This window comes from Spermophilus citellus (genome assembly GCF_964194105.1).
Source record: "Spermophilus citellus genome assembly, chromosome: 12".
NCBI classification, from domain to species: Eukaryota; Metazoa; Chordata; class Mammalia; order Rodentia; family Sciuridae; genus Spermophilus; species Spermophilus citellus.
Window position 1 is genome coordinate 58,481,618 of NC_138198.1, and position 15,976 is coordinate 58,497,593.

The 15,976-nt window shown below is 38.0% G+C and overlaps 1 protein-coding gene across 1 annotated transcript in view; it reads left to right on the forward strand.

Annotated features, from left to right (window-relative positions):
* Window positions 1-15,976, forward strand: part of LOC308631641 (electrogenic sodium bicarbonate cotransporter 1-like) — a gene marked incomplete at both ends in the record, with an annotated part of 236,068 nt that overhangs the window by 41,158 nt on the left and 178,934 nt on the right. The window contains 1 exon segment of the mRNA XM_081263022.1: window positions 14,136-14,315. Within this exon segment, the coding sequence (XP_081119148.1) occupies window positions 14,136-14,315 (180 nt within the window).

The following is a 15,976-nucleotide window of genomic DNA, read 5'->3' on the forward strand; positions in this document are numbered from 1 at the left end:
GGCAAATACTGCAGAAGGAAAAGCCTTCTTAAAAGAAACAATGCATCCACACACTGGAAAACTTTAAAAGAAACCCAGTGAGGTGTTTAAAGGTTGGTATTTGAGTGGCAACTTGGTTTTCCCAGAGCAGCTTGAGTCCTTACAGACCTTTCCCAGCTCCCTGTTTCTTTTTCCTTGCGGCCTAAGCTGAATGCTAGCCAGAGGTCCTCAAGGCTGCAGCACTTAGCTCTGTAGCTGCCTGACACCTTCTGCTGCGTCAGTGAAGTTAAATATGTATATATAGATTTCTTTCCCTTTAAGGAAATCTGATGACAGTTCTATGGGTTTTTGAAACGGGAACTAGACATCATCACTTCCCAGAGTTTTCTAATTGCAGAGAATTCTCTGTTAATACAGTGGGTCTAAAGCCCTCCTGAAGCCACTTTCTGTCCTAAGTGTCAACATTCTTTTATGGCAATAAGCCATAACAAATTGAACATGATACTTGGATTGTGTTTTACAGGGATCCAGAAATTCTGAAATGATGCATTTGCAAAAATTTTATCTGTAGGTTGAGTTTCTTTTTAGAAGCTTCTTATCTGGTCAGACTAGTGAGACATATTGTTTTATATTTACTTTTGGAAGTGTCTACCATTTGTTTTATTCATGTGTTGTTGAAGCAAAATGGCTAAGCATTGGTATGAGAAATAAAAGTTTAAAGCTTTACTCTGGATGAATCGTTGCATAAATGAAGGAAGCAAGTTATAGCTTAGATTTTGGGTCTCTTTCTCTTTGTAAAATGGGAGCAGTGGAACATGCCACTCACCATAGAACTCTTGATAATTACCAAAACCAGTGTTTCTTCTGTACTTGGTGTTAGGAGTAGGAATACTTTGTACTATACCATTCTTCAACCATTCTTTACTCTTTCTGATTGAGACAGATTTGTCCATGATTTTCATTGATTATTACTAATCTAAAAAATTCTAATTGGCTTAAATAATTTTTTCTTTCTTTCTTTCAACTTGCTTAATTCATTTCTCTCAATAACTATCCTTTACCTTCCTAATCATGCTTACCTACTGCTTCCTGAATTGGAAAGGTCAAGTCAGAATGGTCAAGTGAAATTTCCCAGGGACTATTGTCTGCTTCTCTTCAAGTGCAGTCTGATTCTCTGTACGCTTGGATATAAGATATAATTTTCATGGTTAGGTTGCTCTGATATATCTGTTGCCCTTAATTTGTTAAATAGTCTCCTTTCCCAGGAAGAGGTCTATTAAGGTGTGATTGTGTACAGGGTGAAATACAAATGCTGGCTCACTGTCTAACAAAGGCTGCAGTATTATTTCTTCTGCAAAACAGATTCAAGTGTGTAATGTTGTACCATTGGTAAGGATAGAGGAGTCTAATACATGTGTATGTCTATAAACATGCACATTTTACCCCCTCTGCAGCATAGACTAGAATAATTCTGTTCCCTACTGGGTATTATGTAATTTAAGTGCCAATTAAATGGGATTATGCAACAGTATAGAAATAATTCTATATATTCTAGTCTGAGCTAAATATCTCCCCATTTCTATCATCACAAAATTCACAGTCATTGGGGGGAATTGAAAATTGGGCCTGATGAGGGTGAGCAGAGTGAGAACAGAATAAAGATCAGCTAAGGCCCTCTTGTTGCTGTAGTGAGCTTTTATTTTATTTTATTTTTTTATCTTACTTTTTTGGCTGATAGTGAGGTTTGAGGTGAGAGCCTGCTGTGCCAGGGGTTCATGGGAGGTTCTGAACATTGTATCTCTGAGGCTGCTGATTGCCAGGTGGGATGAAAGGTGAAGGTAGTGAGGGTGATGAGTGACATCCATTGAATCAGCAGTATAGGTGACTTAAATAATTCCTTTCTTTGAATAGCTGAAAAAGCTTTTAAATCAGGTTAATTGTTTTTACCTTTCCGTAGAGTTAGAATCAGAAGGCAGCTTTCCTAAGTGCAGTATCCAATATGCTCACCTATCTTTTGATTTTGAAAGGAGAACAGACTTTGCTTAAGCTTTGTCAGATATTATTTTAATGAATATTTTTATAGTGGGATGCTCAATAACTTTTACCAGGCCAGAACTCCTGAAAATAAAATAAGTTTTGGATTTTAGTGATATTGGCCAATAAATCAGTGTTAAGGGCCAGAATTATGTATTTATAAATTGGTTAAGTCATCACCCAAACCCCCAGTTGATTAAATTTTCAACAAGAAATTCTATCTTTACTGCAAAATAAAGAAAATATCTTTGATTTAGAATGAAAGCTCGTAATTGAATCCAATAGATGCATGTATTTGGCAAATTAGATCAGTATCTGATTGTTCAGGTTTCACTTGCTTTTTATTCAGGCTGTCCTGTGACTTAGAGAACATGGTGGTGTAACAAGAGTCTCAGGACCTATTTCTATTCCTGGCTCTGCCATTGTCTTTCTGGGTGACATGAGGCAAGTCCTCCTCCTCTGGTTATGGTTACTTTGTGCAAGGTGCAGTTAATAGTCTATTTCATTATGCTCCTACTAGAGATGCTCTATGAATTCTTGGGTGATACCTGAAAAATACTTTGATATTTGCAATAACTTTGCAATTAACTTCTGAATCTGGGCTTGTGTGTGTGTGTGTGTGTGTGTGTGTGTGTGTGTGTGTGTGCATGTGCACAGAGAAATAGCACTTACACCTCCATCTTCTAGTATTGCTACGAATATAAGTAAAGACATTGAATTCCCCAGGATGAATCCTGTGGGACTTTGGATATTATCTATCTGGATATAATTCATCCATGTCTCACCAGTGGTTGCTGTGACTGCAGAACACTTTCAGACTAAAGCTGAAGTATTGATATCTGGTAATCAACAAATTTGTTGATCACTTTTACTGACTTGTATAAACTTAATCTAACTGTTAGATGATTTTTTTTTCTTTTAAGGTTATCAAAATGGCAAGAAAAGTTGCATGATTAAGCTCTAATATGTTTTTTTTTTTTTAAAAATGGGGCTTACATGTATCATTGAATGTAAAAAATATATTCCAATTAGGGCCACAACTAATATTCAGCCAAACAAGCCAGCCATTATGTAAGGACATAAACTTAGTTGATAAGACAATTTAGAGATTGTATCATGTATGTGGGTGAATTTACATGAGAGGAAATATATCTTCCTTAGAGTAATATTAAATTGAGACCTAAAGGATGAACAGGAATTAGAAGAATAATGAGGGATGCATTCTTGGCACACATGTGAAGACCCAGAGTTGAGAAGGAGATAGGCCCATTGGAGAAACAGAAAGGTTAATGTGGCTGAGTCACATGAACAGAGAGAGAGTGGCCTGGAGTGGGTTTGTCCTAGATGACTTGTGGCCTTTAATCATGCTAAAGATTTAGGATTATATTGAGCACAATTGGAAAACAATTGCTTACAGGGTTTTTAAGCAAAGAAATGACAAGACAAAATTTGTGTTCCTAAGAAAGATTTCTTTGACTGCTGGATAGAGAGAACATCCTAGGAAGCAATGTTAAAATTGAGGAGACCATTGCCAAGATTCAACTGAGATGATTTTGTGTAGGACAAATGTAGAGACGAAAGAGATGGAGAAAAATGGGTTGAATCACTTGGATTTACAGATGGGTGGATGGGCAATGGATGGGAATGGCTTTTTCTGGATTTCTGCTCTGAGAAATTTGGGAGATCATCTAACATTTTGTAAGAGGAACACTGGAGGAAGAGCGGTGGAGGATGATAGGAGTTCAGCCTTTTAAATATGTTCTGTCTGAAGTCATGATATCCAGATAGGACGATGGAGTAGGTAATTGGCTATACAGGCTGGAGCTGAAAAGACAGGCCAGGGATGGGGATGGAAATCTGAGTCCTAGGCACATAGCTACATTTATAGTCATAGGAGTGGGTGACATTATCCAGGGTGAGAGAACAGAATGAAAAGAGGACTGGACCGCAAGTGCCAACATTTAGAGACTAAGGAGCAGACATAGAAATAGATGGAAAACTGGGAAGAGGGTGAAGTATCCGAGGCCAAAGGAAGAGAGCTTTTACAAAGGATCTAGGGACCAACAATGCTGAAAGCTGCTGGGAAGTCAGGTAAGATGAGTACCAAATAGGAGCCCTTGGATTTGGTAGAAGGTGAGATTGGTGGTCTTTCTTAGCAATGCAAGTGGCATGGTGAGATGGGAGTCAATTTGAGTGAGTTAAAGAGTGCCCAAGATAAAAATTATCATTATGAGAAGTTGGAAGAGACTTTTGAGATGATGGTAGAAAACTTTTAGCCTTTCCTTCTATGTGCCTCATTATATCTGACCAGTTAAAATGTTTGGACTTATTATAGAATTTTTAGAACTAGAAAGGATCTTAGAGAAAATCTAGTTTAATGTTCTTCCTTACAGATGGATAGATGAGCCTGGAGAAGCTAAAAGGGATTTGATCCAGGTAACACTGGTAGCAGATGTAGTAACTAGGACAAGGGCTTTCCTGGGGCGGTGCTTATTCCCAAAGAGTGTACTTGAGGTCTGTACTCTCTGTGGAGTGAAAGGAATTTAGACGTGGACATGAATGAGAACGAGAAGATGCAATGGAAAGATTAGGAGGTGGAAGGAACTGAAAGGAGAAGAACAAAAGGTGTTGGAAGGGCTTTTGGAAAGGTGAGAGAATGACCACACAATCTGATTGGCCATCATTTGAATGACTCCAGGTAATAAGTGGGAAGACAGATGTCTCCATCAGACCATCTTCATGTGGATTCAAGCCTGTCATCATGGGATATAGGACACAAACATTTCCAGAGAATCACTGAGCTTTCTTTTTCCCTACTAGGTAATTACTACCTTGAAGAAAATTTATTATTGTTGTTATTATTATTTGACTACTTTTGCAGACAATGGAGGTTGGAGGGGTGAGTGTGAAATTGATACCATGGTAGTGGGAAAGTGGGAAGGAAGGGTGATATTTTTAGGAGCACCAAGAATACTCTTTGTCTCTGTATGTCATTAACTGGTTATTTGGCTTTAGTTGGTTCACTGGAAAGTAAACAGGGTGAAAATGAAGAGAATTCATCATTTCAACTCTAAAAGTATGATTATGTACTGCTGTGTAGGTGAATGTAGTCCCCCTTTTTTCTGGGTATAGGTAGAAAACTTTAGGCATGAAGATCTTGGGATTGGTCTTAATAAGATTAACATGTCTCTTGCAGCATTTCCCCTAGTTTTTGGTGACTGCTTCAGCCCCATAGCATTATCTGCATCTCATTTACCTACATACAGAATGTGAGGGGAGAGAATTATATGGACTAACATTAGATATTTTATATGTGATTACCCATGAGTGCATTAACTATATTATGGATTATTTGTCTATAGCAACTAAAGACTATTCTTCCTATTGCCCAGCCAGGGTTTAGTCCACTGCAAAAAGAGAAGCCATAAAGGTTCAGAAATGGACAATGTGTGTGGAATGAGAGTATGAATGTGTGCATTTGTGTGTCTAAGTGGACTCTAGGGCTGCAATTGCAAATCCAGTTATCAATGACCATTGGATTAACCATTGTTTTGTGTCTTCCAACTCTATTTCCCATTTATTTGTGCAAATGTTGACCACAAGAAAAATGAATGGAAACTGTTAGTTTTCTGTATTTGGTGCACAGGTAAATTTTGTCTGCATATGTACTTCACATTAAAATTCAGCTACTGTTTTGGGGCTCTGGGGTGTGAGTGTAAGTGGAGGGTTCCTTCTTCCTATTGGATGGCTCCTGTTCCCTCTTTCTGCTGTCCCGCTTAACCTGGCCTTTCCAGGTCTTTTGGCCCTACTGTGTTCTCATCAGTCAAGTTAAAGGACTAACAAACCTGGTTTCAGTCAAAATACAGGACCAACAAACCTGGTTTCTGGATATAGGACTGTGTGAGAGCTCTGAGAAACTGCCCAAAGCTTTTCTTGGGGATTGCCAGGCACTTGCTTCTGGGTGGGGTTGAGGGGAAATTGAGGTTATGGAAGGTGTTCCTTCTGTTGAATGGTTAAACTCTGTACAGTGGCTAAAATAGCCAACTAAGGGACAAGTTAAAATGTGGTTTTGTCCTGCTCAGAGTGAACATTCTGGAGTACTAAGTTCACAAGTTATCACCAGAGCTTGTGGTGGGTGGAAAAAAGGAAAAATAGTGCTCTTTGACTTTCCCTTAGCAAAGGAAGGAAGAAATGGAATCAACATTTATGGAGCACCTTTGTGTACCAGACACAGAAAGAGGTACTTTTCATTCAGATTGTTTATGAAAATTATATCTAGCTCTCTATGCAGATATAAGTATATAGGTACAGATGTATTTTTATATTTATAGATAGGGACATAAAAGATTTTGCTAGAGCAAAATTAAAATTACTTGGAGAATGAACTTTTTACATTACAAAGACTTCAGGAACTGCAGTTTTATAGGGTAAGCTGCTTTTCAGTTCTGTTTATTAATTAGAGCAGGTTCCTAAAGTACCTTTAAGTGGGGATTCTTGTTTTTCGGTAACTTATTTTTAAATAATTTATGTTCGCCATACATAATGGAATTATGTTTCAACCATTAATAATGGAAACTGCAACGGAAACCATCTTAGTATGTGGTTGTGGGGCTCTCACCTTTACCTGAAGAGTATGATTAGAACTCTTTTGCTAAAATAAACACTTGAAAGGCAAATACACACGTTTTCTGAGCTAAATGACAGGAGTCTAACCCCACCCCAAGCTGGCCTCCCCCTTGAGAGGTTTTCTCTGCAGCTGTTTGTCCTTGCCTAGAGATTGTCATCAGCATCATCAAATATTACATATTAAAAGTGCTGTGCTCAGTAAATACCAGGTAACAAGTTGAGATTTTTATCAGTTTTGCTTGTGGAACCTCAGGTGCCTTGAGGATTTCTGGGAGGGTTTCAGTGTACAAAATTACCATGCAGTTCAGTGGGAAGAAAAGTTTTTTGTTTTTTTTTTTAAGTTGACTTTTATTATTTATTTGCTTGCATGCCTGACAATAAGTGTAGTTGATAGCATTGAAATTAAAATAAATTACTCATCAGTATTTGAAATGATCTATAAATAAACCAAAATATATAATATGTAATTATCTATCAATAATCATATGCATTATTTTTTTTTCTATGTAGAAAGTGGCCCTTATCCAAAATATAAAAATAGAAGCCATCCCTTGTCCTGAGCAATAGTATGTATTTAAAGTAAGGACCCTCATATACATGTTTCATAATGGACTGGCTTACCCCCTGTTAACTGCAAAATTACACCATGCCTTTTGAAGGCAGTTTTCTTTTCATGAGCTGGTATTTATGCCCCATAAAATTATCAATGCAGCTTTGATTATATCTTATCATAGCTGCTGATGGACACTCTTAGGGGTTTGTAAATAATAAACTAACCAATTATTTCTATTTCATTATTTAATATTTAGAATTATATATATTGGCCTACATATTGGTCTATTATTATATAAAGTGCCAAACACACAACCTACATGGTGTCTGGACTTGATGTTATAGTCTAGGTTCTTTTTTTAAAAAATATCTTTTTATTTATTTTTATGTGGTGCTGAGAATTGAACCCAGGGCCTCACACATGTGAGGCAAGTGCTCTATTACTGAGCTATAACCCCGGCCCAATTCTAGGTTCTTATGCATGTACTTTTTTTTTTTTGAGAGAATTTTTTAATATTTATTTTTTAGTTTTCTGTGGACACAACATCTTTCTTTGTATGTGGTGCTGAGGATCGAACCTGGGCCGCACACATGCCAGGCGAGCGCGCTACCGCTTGAGCCACATCCCCAGCCCCTTATGCATGTATTCTAACTGAGCTTTCTGGTCTAGGTAGTAAGTCTTTGCAGCATCTTTTTATGTTCTATCTTCTAGGATCTCTGCTAACTAACTCTTTCATTTTTGTTTCAATAATTAAAAATAATAGCAAATCTCTAGTTCTGGTTCCTCTCTGTTCCTCTTGGCAATATCTATAATGCATTTTAGGCATCATGGCATAAATCCAAGTTATGCTAAATATACCAGGGAAATTTAGTGTTTATCTTATATTTTAGGAATATTGCAGATTAGTTCTGAAAGAATGATGTGAAGTGACATGTCTTGAGGAATCTTTGTTTTGAACTGGAGAGAAATAGAAATCCAGTTTATTATAGAAGGAACAATAATGTAGATAAAGACCACATTTGGAACATCCCTCAGTGTTTAATATTTATTTTTTAGTTCTCGGCGGACACAACATCTTTGTTGGTATGTGGTGCTGAGGATCGAACCCGGGCCGCACGCATGCCAGGCGAGCGCGTTACCGCTTGAGCCACATCCCCAGCCCATCTCTCAGTGTTTAATTAGAGATGTATGTGGGAGGCGGGGGAGAGAAGATGGGGATGGCTGGAGGTGGGGAAAGGTAGATTTCTGGGCAAACATTTTACCTGTCCTTTTGTGATCCTTTAGCTAGAACATAGTTCTGAAATCTCAAGTTAAAAAGTTTTTCTAGCTGTCTTTTTTCAAAAAGGCCTAGAGTGAAGTGAAAATTATAGTTGAAAAATTGGAAGAGGGAGATTAGTGTGTAAAATTCATGTCATAAAACTATATACCCACTGAAGTTAGCCTGATGTTTGTCTCTTCCCTTTCTAGCAGTAAACATGAGGAAGGAAACAAACAGTTACAAGATTTATAGTATAAATGTCAAATGAATTACCAAAAAATCCTGTCAAAATGGTGATGAGATACGGAGCTCTGCTTGTTACTAACACCTGAGAGTATTTCTCCTGTGGGGTTTTATGGAGAAGACACTTGGTTAGCTAGTGGCAACAGCCTTGATTTTCTCCAGTCTTGCTTCCTGCAGCTGTACAGAGGGGATGATAGCATGATGGCATGAAGTGAGAGATACAGAACATGGAGTAGTTCCTGGCATGCTCACAAGCATTTCTTAGATGGTTGCTGTATTCTGTATGTACAGTGAACACAGCAACATGTTTACCAGAAAGGAGCTCATGGATCCATCCTGCATAAAGAGACTTGTTGTCAGCCGCCAAGTCATCTATAGAATTTTTAAGTTGACTGGTGAATTTTTAAGTTTTTGCCTCCAGGGATTCAATTCTTCCAAGTTCTAAATCATCCTTGGTAGCAAAATGGGTAAATTTGAGAAAAACCACCTTAACTTGGATGGCTACAGGGTCACTAAGTGTTAAGAGTTTTCTGTTTGCCAGAAAACATTGTATCAGCTTTTGGAGGTATATACTCAGATTAGACATATTTCAGGAATCTGGAGAATTGGATATGATGGCTTTACAGTGCTTCCTACTTATAACTAGGGTGGAGCAGGTAAAGATGAGAAGAAGCGGGAATCATGTAGTGATTATTTCTGACAGTCAGAGATAACCAGGAAAGCCACTTTTTTTTTTTCCACTGTAGTACTGGCTGTGGTGTGGATTGTGAGACACTTCTGAGGCATTGCGAGTTTATTGGGAACTCACACCATCTGTCAGAGAAAGGCTTGTAGGGCACTTATTTAAATGCAGGATGTTGGGTCTCCTGCCAAGTGCAGGCCAGAATGCCCTTTGCCAGCACACCTGCATGAATGCTGTCTGATGTGGGTTCCACTGGTTTTACTTTATAGTTTGAGTAGCAATAATGAGACCATTATTTTAATAACATGTTAAACAATAACGTCTTCCTTAGGAGTGATAGCTGTTTTTAAAAAGTTTTCCTCTTTCTTTTTTCATTATCTTTGGAAGCAGCTTTTCCTGAAATTTCTAAGCAGAGATTTTTCTTTCTTTTCTTTTTTTTTTAAGCCTAAAAATTTCCTTACAAGAGGCAGAGTAACTATCCTTGATTCTTTGAGCATCTTACTATTTTTCAGATTCCTATGGGATCAGAAAGCCTATCTGTCAAGTTGCTTCTTTTCTTTTTTACATGTAAAACAATACCACACCGTCAACCTTTGTGGTTCCCTTAAGAGCTTGCAGTCATTTTTTTGAGTTATAATTTAAAAATAGCCATTAATCTTCATGACATTTCTCCGAGACAGGTAAAGTTACTTTAATGAAAATAAATACTGAGATCCACCTATGATATTCTCATCAACAAGAGTACATCTTCGGCAGGAATGCTGCTCCTGTTATTTAGACGACAGGTATTCTGTGGGGGCAGTAAGAATGCTTCCATCTCTGCTCATTTTACTTTTAGTGTTTTTGTTATTTGGCACATACGGCTTACTAAATATTTGGTCATTACTTTGAGAAAGCATGCCTACTTTACTCCACCCACCAAAGCAAGGCTGTCTTGCTCTTTCCTCTCATGGGCAAAAATGTGAGTGGAGAGCAATTGAGAAAGTAATTGATGAAGCAGGAGGTGCTTACTGTCCCTGAGCTCCTAAACATCTTCTTTTCATAACATTGTTTTTTATTGGCACATTTTTTTGTTTGTGTGGGGGTGTACCAGGGATTGAACTCAGGGGCACTCAACCTCTGAGCCACACCCCAGCCCTATTTTGTATTTTATTTAGAGACAGGGTTTCACTGAGTTGCTAAGCACCTTGCCATTGCTGAGACTGACTTTGAAATTGCCATCCTCCTATCTCAGCCTCCTGAGTTGCTGGGATTACAGGCGTGCACCACCATGCCCGGTTGTCTTATTGGTGCATTATAATTATACACAGTAGTGGGATTCATTGTTACATATTTGTACATGCATGTAACATAATTTGGTTAATTTTATTTCCTAGGACTTCCCCTTTCCCTTCCCCTCCTCCTTCCCCCTGGCCTCTTTCTCTACTCTACTGATCTATCTTATATTTTCATGAGATTCCCTTGCCTTCTTTCCCCGCTTTTCCCCTCTGGCTTCCACATATGAGGGAAAACACATGACCCTTGACTTTTTGAGTCTCGCTTATTTCATTTAACATATGCTCTGAAGTTGTATCCATTTCCCTGCAAATATCATACTTTAGTTCTTTTTCTTGGCTGACTAAAACTCCATTGTGCATATCTACCACATATTATTTATCCATTCATCCATTTATGGACACCCAGGCAAGTTCCATTGTTTGGCTGTTGTGAATTGTGTGGCCATAAACTTGGATATGCATATATCACTAGAGTATGCTGTCTTTAATTCTTAAGGTTAAATACTCAGGTGTGGTGTATCTGGGTTGTATGGTTGTTCCATTCTTAGTCTCTTAAGGAATCTCCATACTGATATAAAGGTCTTTTTAACCCCAGAACCATGTTCCTCTCCTCTGCTTGAGTGCAAGATTGAAGAGGAAATTTTAGTTCCATGATATATGGGAGGAGAAGGAAGACGCTGCATATTTTGAATCTTAGCTCAGTCTCATGATTTCCTCTGGAAATTCCTGGAAGGTCAATTATCTTTCTCACAGGGAATATTTGATTTTGCCATGCTGTAAGGTTACCCATAAAAAGTTTATATCCATGTGAGGTAGGGGATTCTGACTTCATAGAGGCCATCACTAGAGAGTATAAAAAATGCCTAAGAACGGTCATATGGGTTAGGAGTGGGAATAGGGAATGACTGAAGATGACCATGAGGGATCTTTTTGGACTGGTAGAAAGATTCTAAAATTGGATTGTGGTGCTGGTCGCACAACTCTGTAAATATATTAAAATCATTGAATTACATGCTTAAGATGAGTGAATCTTATGGTTTCTAAATTATACTTCAATAACACTGATTAAAAAAATGCCTGGGGCCAGGATTGTGGCTCAGTGGTAGGGCACTCGCCTAGCACATTCGAGGCTCTGGGTTCAATTCTCAGCACCACATAAAATAAATAAATAAAATAAAGGTATTGTGTCCAACTACAACTAAAAAAATAAATATTAAAAAAAAAAACCCTGAAATTTGGGATCTCTTGAAAGGAACTCCTGTCTCTACTGGGTAGCCAGGTGCCATAGTGCCATAACTCTCTGGAGTACAGCATCACATCTGCTGAGATTACTTAATATTCTCAGGGAAAGTGTGGGAGGAGGAGATGGGAACAAGGTGAATCTGCCACAGGGAGGGTGCCTGTGATGACAAAGTGAACTGAACCACAAGCACTAAGGTACATCCCTTTCCAGAATTGAAGGCTCACTCTGAATCACCGGTGACTCTTTTGTTAGGTTGACAACAGTGCTTCATAGTTGGAATTCTTACCTTAAAATCTTGTCAGCCCTTGTAAACTGCCTTGTAAATGACTCTATCAAATGTACAGCAAGGAATTTGGATAAATATGTTACGTGTTTATGTATAATGTCAATGTGACTAATGTAACTTAATTACCATTTTTTTGTTGGGTTGCCATTATTTAATAAAGTATAGAAAATATTTAATGAGATAAATTTTGAGAAAGATTTTCTACCTCTTAATTTTTTTTGTGTGTGTGTAAATGTTTTCCTAATTCCTGAATGAAGGCAACCCAACTTTCAGTGTTTGATTTACTGAAGAAATGGGTTGGCTTGATTACTTGTATTGTTGAGACTTGAGATAAAGCTGCAGGAATCCCTCAGTAACTGGAGTGCAGGAAACAATTGACACTGTTTTTTAATTCACATTGTTTCTGAGACATTTCCTACTTCCTAGTATAATATAGCTTTCCCATGAGAACAATTTGCTTACAAATGGTTAGACATGATACATTTCTCATTGGCACACATTCTGTGGGGAGAATGTCACTGTGCTTTATAGTAGCAAGTTGCTGTGTTTCTGTGAGTGTTGGGGTGGGGGCTCTGTTTCATGGAGACTTGCTTGCAAATTCATTATTCCAAGTATCACATATTTTCTTTTGAACACTGACCCATTCCCTTAGGGTTCTCCATCCCTTAGCTGGACTCTTTCTTGAAACAGCACATAATTCTTTTGACCTTGCCAATTGAATGGAATAGCCTCGTGGATTATGGTGTTTTTAGATATGCTTGATGAGTTACCATGGAGAGCCGTTCACAGCAATTGACATGGGAATACTTCATGCACATGGTGGTATGTGAGATAATCTGTGGCATTGTAAAGTGTCATCAAGGAGTAATTCCAGAAATGGGAAATGAAACCCACAGATGAGATAATCCAATATAATTTTCAGTTAAAAGTGTGTACACACTTCTGAAATGATCATTCCCACATTCAGAAGTTATGCTATATATAAAGTGAAAGTAAAAGTTTCCCAACTTTTTTTTTTTAAAGATGTGGAACTTCGAGTTCCCTTTTTTTTTGTCTTATCAGATTTTATAAAAATAATACCTCTTGTCAGTTTTGCAGCTCCTTCCATCTAGAGAACTGAAAGCACTTCACAATCTTTTTTCCTCATGCCCTTCTCTTCAAGGCAATTTTTTGCTGGGCTGAGTTTATTTTTATCATTGCAACAACCAGTTTTTAGAAACTTTTGGAAACGAAAAAAGAAAAATGAGAATGGCACTGTAGCTGACATTCATTTTAGCTGTTTCCTAGTGTGAACATTTGAGTATTTCTAAAATCTTCTCTCCAAATATGTCTTATTTTTCTCAGTTTGTCCCAATTCTAAGTCTCTGTTCTGCTGATTGGGTAAAAAAGAAAAAAAAAAGAATTTATACTGTAAAAGTTTATCCTCAGCAAGATGACTTTTTGAACTTGGAGTTAGATCTTTATTTTTGCAGCCCCAACAGCTTCTTTTCCAGCATCCAGTCAAAATAATCATAGTGTCATGGAAGTTAGAACCAGAAAGGCCTCGACGGGTTCCCAGTTCAAGCCTCTCCTTATCTAAATGATGAGTTTGAGGCCCACAGTGGTTAAGAAACATGCTGAAGGTCATAGAGCTAGTGTGTGGCAGAGGTATGGCCAGAATCAAGGATTCCTGATTTCTAGTTGGGTATTCTTTGGTTTTCTTCAACAAAAGCCATCTATCTGGACAGAGCTGGAGCACATCTTCAGAGAATTCTAATGCTACTCAACAGGTTGAATCACACACTGCGACTAACTAAAAATGGGGAAAAAATTCAGTTTTTCCAGTTTGAGTTAGTCAAACATAGAATAGTAACATTGAGTTCATAGACCATTTCTCTGGCCTGTGGATCTTGTGTGATTTGTATGCAGCAGAGAATATGATTTAGAATGACTAGTGTTTGTGTACTTTCTTTAGGCCACCATACCATCTATATTGGGGTCCATGTGCCCAAGAGCTACCGGAGAAGAAGACGTCACAAGAGAAAGACAGGGCACAAAGAAAAGAAGGAAAAAGAGAGAATCTCTGAGAACTACTCTGACAAATCAGATGTGGAAAACGCTGATGAATCCAGCAGCAGCATCCTAAAACCTCTCAGTGAGTACTCTTTGGGCCTTGGTGCCTCCCTCTGCTTTCCTGCCCATCCTCGGGAAAGACCCTGTCTAGAGTTCTGCAGCTAATAAAATGTCTGCTCTAAAGGTGAATGTCTTTGGAGATGCTTTTCTTGTGCTGGTAGATTTATCTAGCAAGTCATCTAGAAGATTCTGAGTTGGTCAAAAAAGATCTGACAGAGTTTAGGCATAGTTGTGTATTCTACATTTTGGACAAGTGAAATAGGGCAGACTGTTACTGATGGTGTTCAACAGTGACTGTAAACTCTTAAAATAACTTTTTGGATTTATTACACCTGCTTAGAAATAGGTTGCATTGAGACAGTAGGTTAAGATGAGAGTGTATGCATATGTGTGTGTGTGTGTGTGTGTGTGTGTATTTATATCTTTACAAATGTCAAAGCTGTAGATGACATTTAACTAAATGGTTGGCTAGGTCAATGATTTGAAAAGGAATAGTGGAGAAGCATCCTATCACTCAGAGAAGAACATAGATGACACAGCTCTTGAAATGTTGAACATAGTAGAAGTCATGCATTGTGTAAAAATGTAATGAAGAAGAGAATAGCAGGAGGTCAAAGCATACCGCTAGACTCTGGTGATAGAGTGAACTGTGTGTTTAAGGCATATGTTTATGTTGCTTTTTTTTTTTTTTAATGTGGGGAATATTTGGCTGCACGGATAGCCTTGTGGCTGAAGTGAGAATGAATATGTGCAGCAGAAACACATGCCAATTTTGGGAGATTCCCCAACAGGAGTTACACAGTGACAGCTTTTCTTGTTGGCAGAGCTCTGTGCATTCTTCATCTCTTTGCTACAGTTGCAGAAATACGGACCCTGTAATAAAATGCATTATGGGTGGCATAGATAAAGATCGAGTTCAGTCGTTGCAGGTGATGACAGGCCAAATTAGAATGAACAACTCAGGGGTGTTGAAAAGTGAATTTATAGAGTTAAATTAAAGAGGGTGTGAAGTGCAGTGTTGTGAATTTTTGACAGTATCACCCCTGGAACTGAGCAGGTGGCTTAGGAATCTAGAGAAGTACCATGTGAGAGAAGTCATACAATTGGGCCAAAGAATTACAGATTGGAGTTTGGAGGAGAATTTGGAGATGAACCACTAAACAGAAAAGATGTTGGAATAAATGTGAGACTTAGAAGGTAACAGAGGGCAGGGGAATAAAGTTAGGAACTTTCCACTGGAATGCCAAGGGAAAGTCTTTCTGGAAGGGATCCTTCAAGTAGCAACCAAAACCATTGGGTCAGTTTTGAGCATAGTCCTTGAAATGCATATAAAAAGCCCACAGTCAATACTTTGGAGGAACAAAAGATAATACCCTCTTCTAAATAAATTACTCCAGCTTGTTTTTTTTTTTTTTTTTTTTTTTTTACTGTCTGTTTTTGGTGAGACTTGAATCAATATCAGAGGACTCTTCCCAATGCACTTGTGATCTGTTTTTCTCTTTTGTAAGTCATCTATCTATCTGCAATTTAAGAAGAAGAGTATATCATCTCTGTTGATATTGAAAAGGAGATTCACGTAGACATATGGGCCAAGGGATTTTAAGATGATAATTATGTACCAGCTTTTTAGGAAGTAGTGACAATAGGTAATTAGGAATGAACAGATCAGAAAGCTGAGTCTGA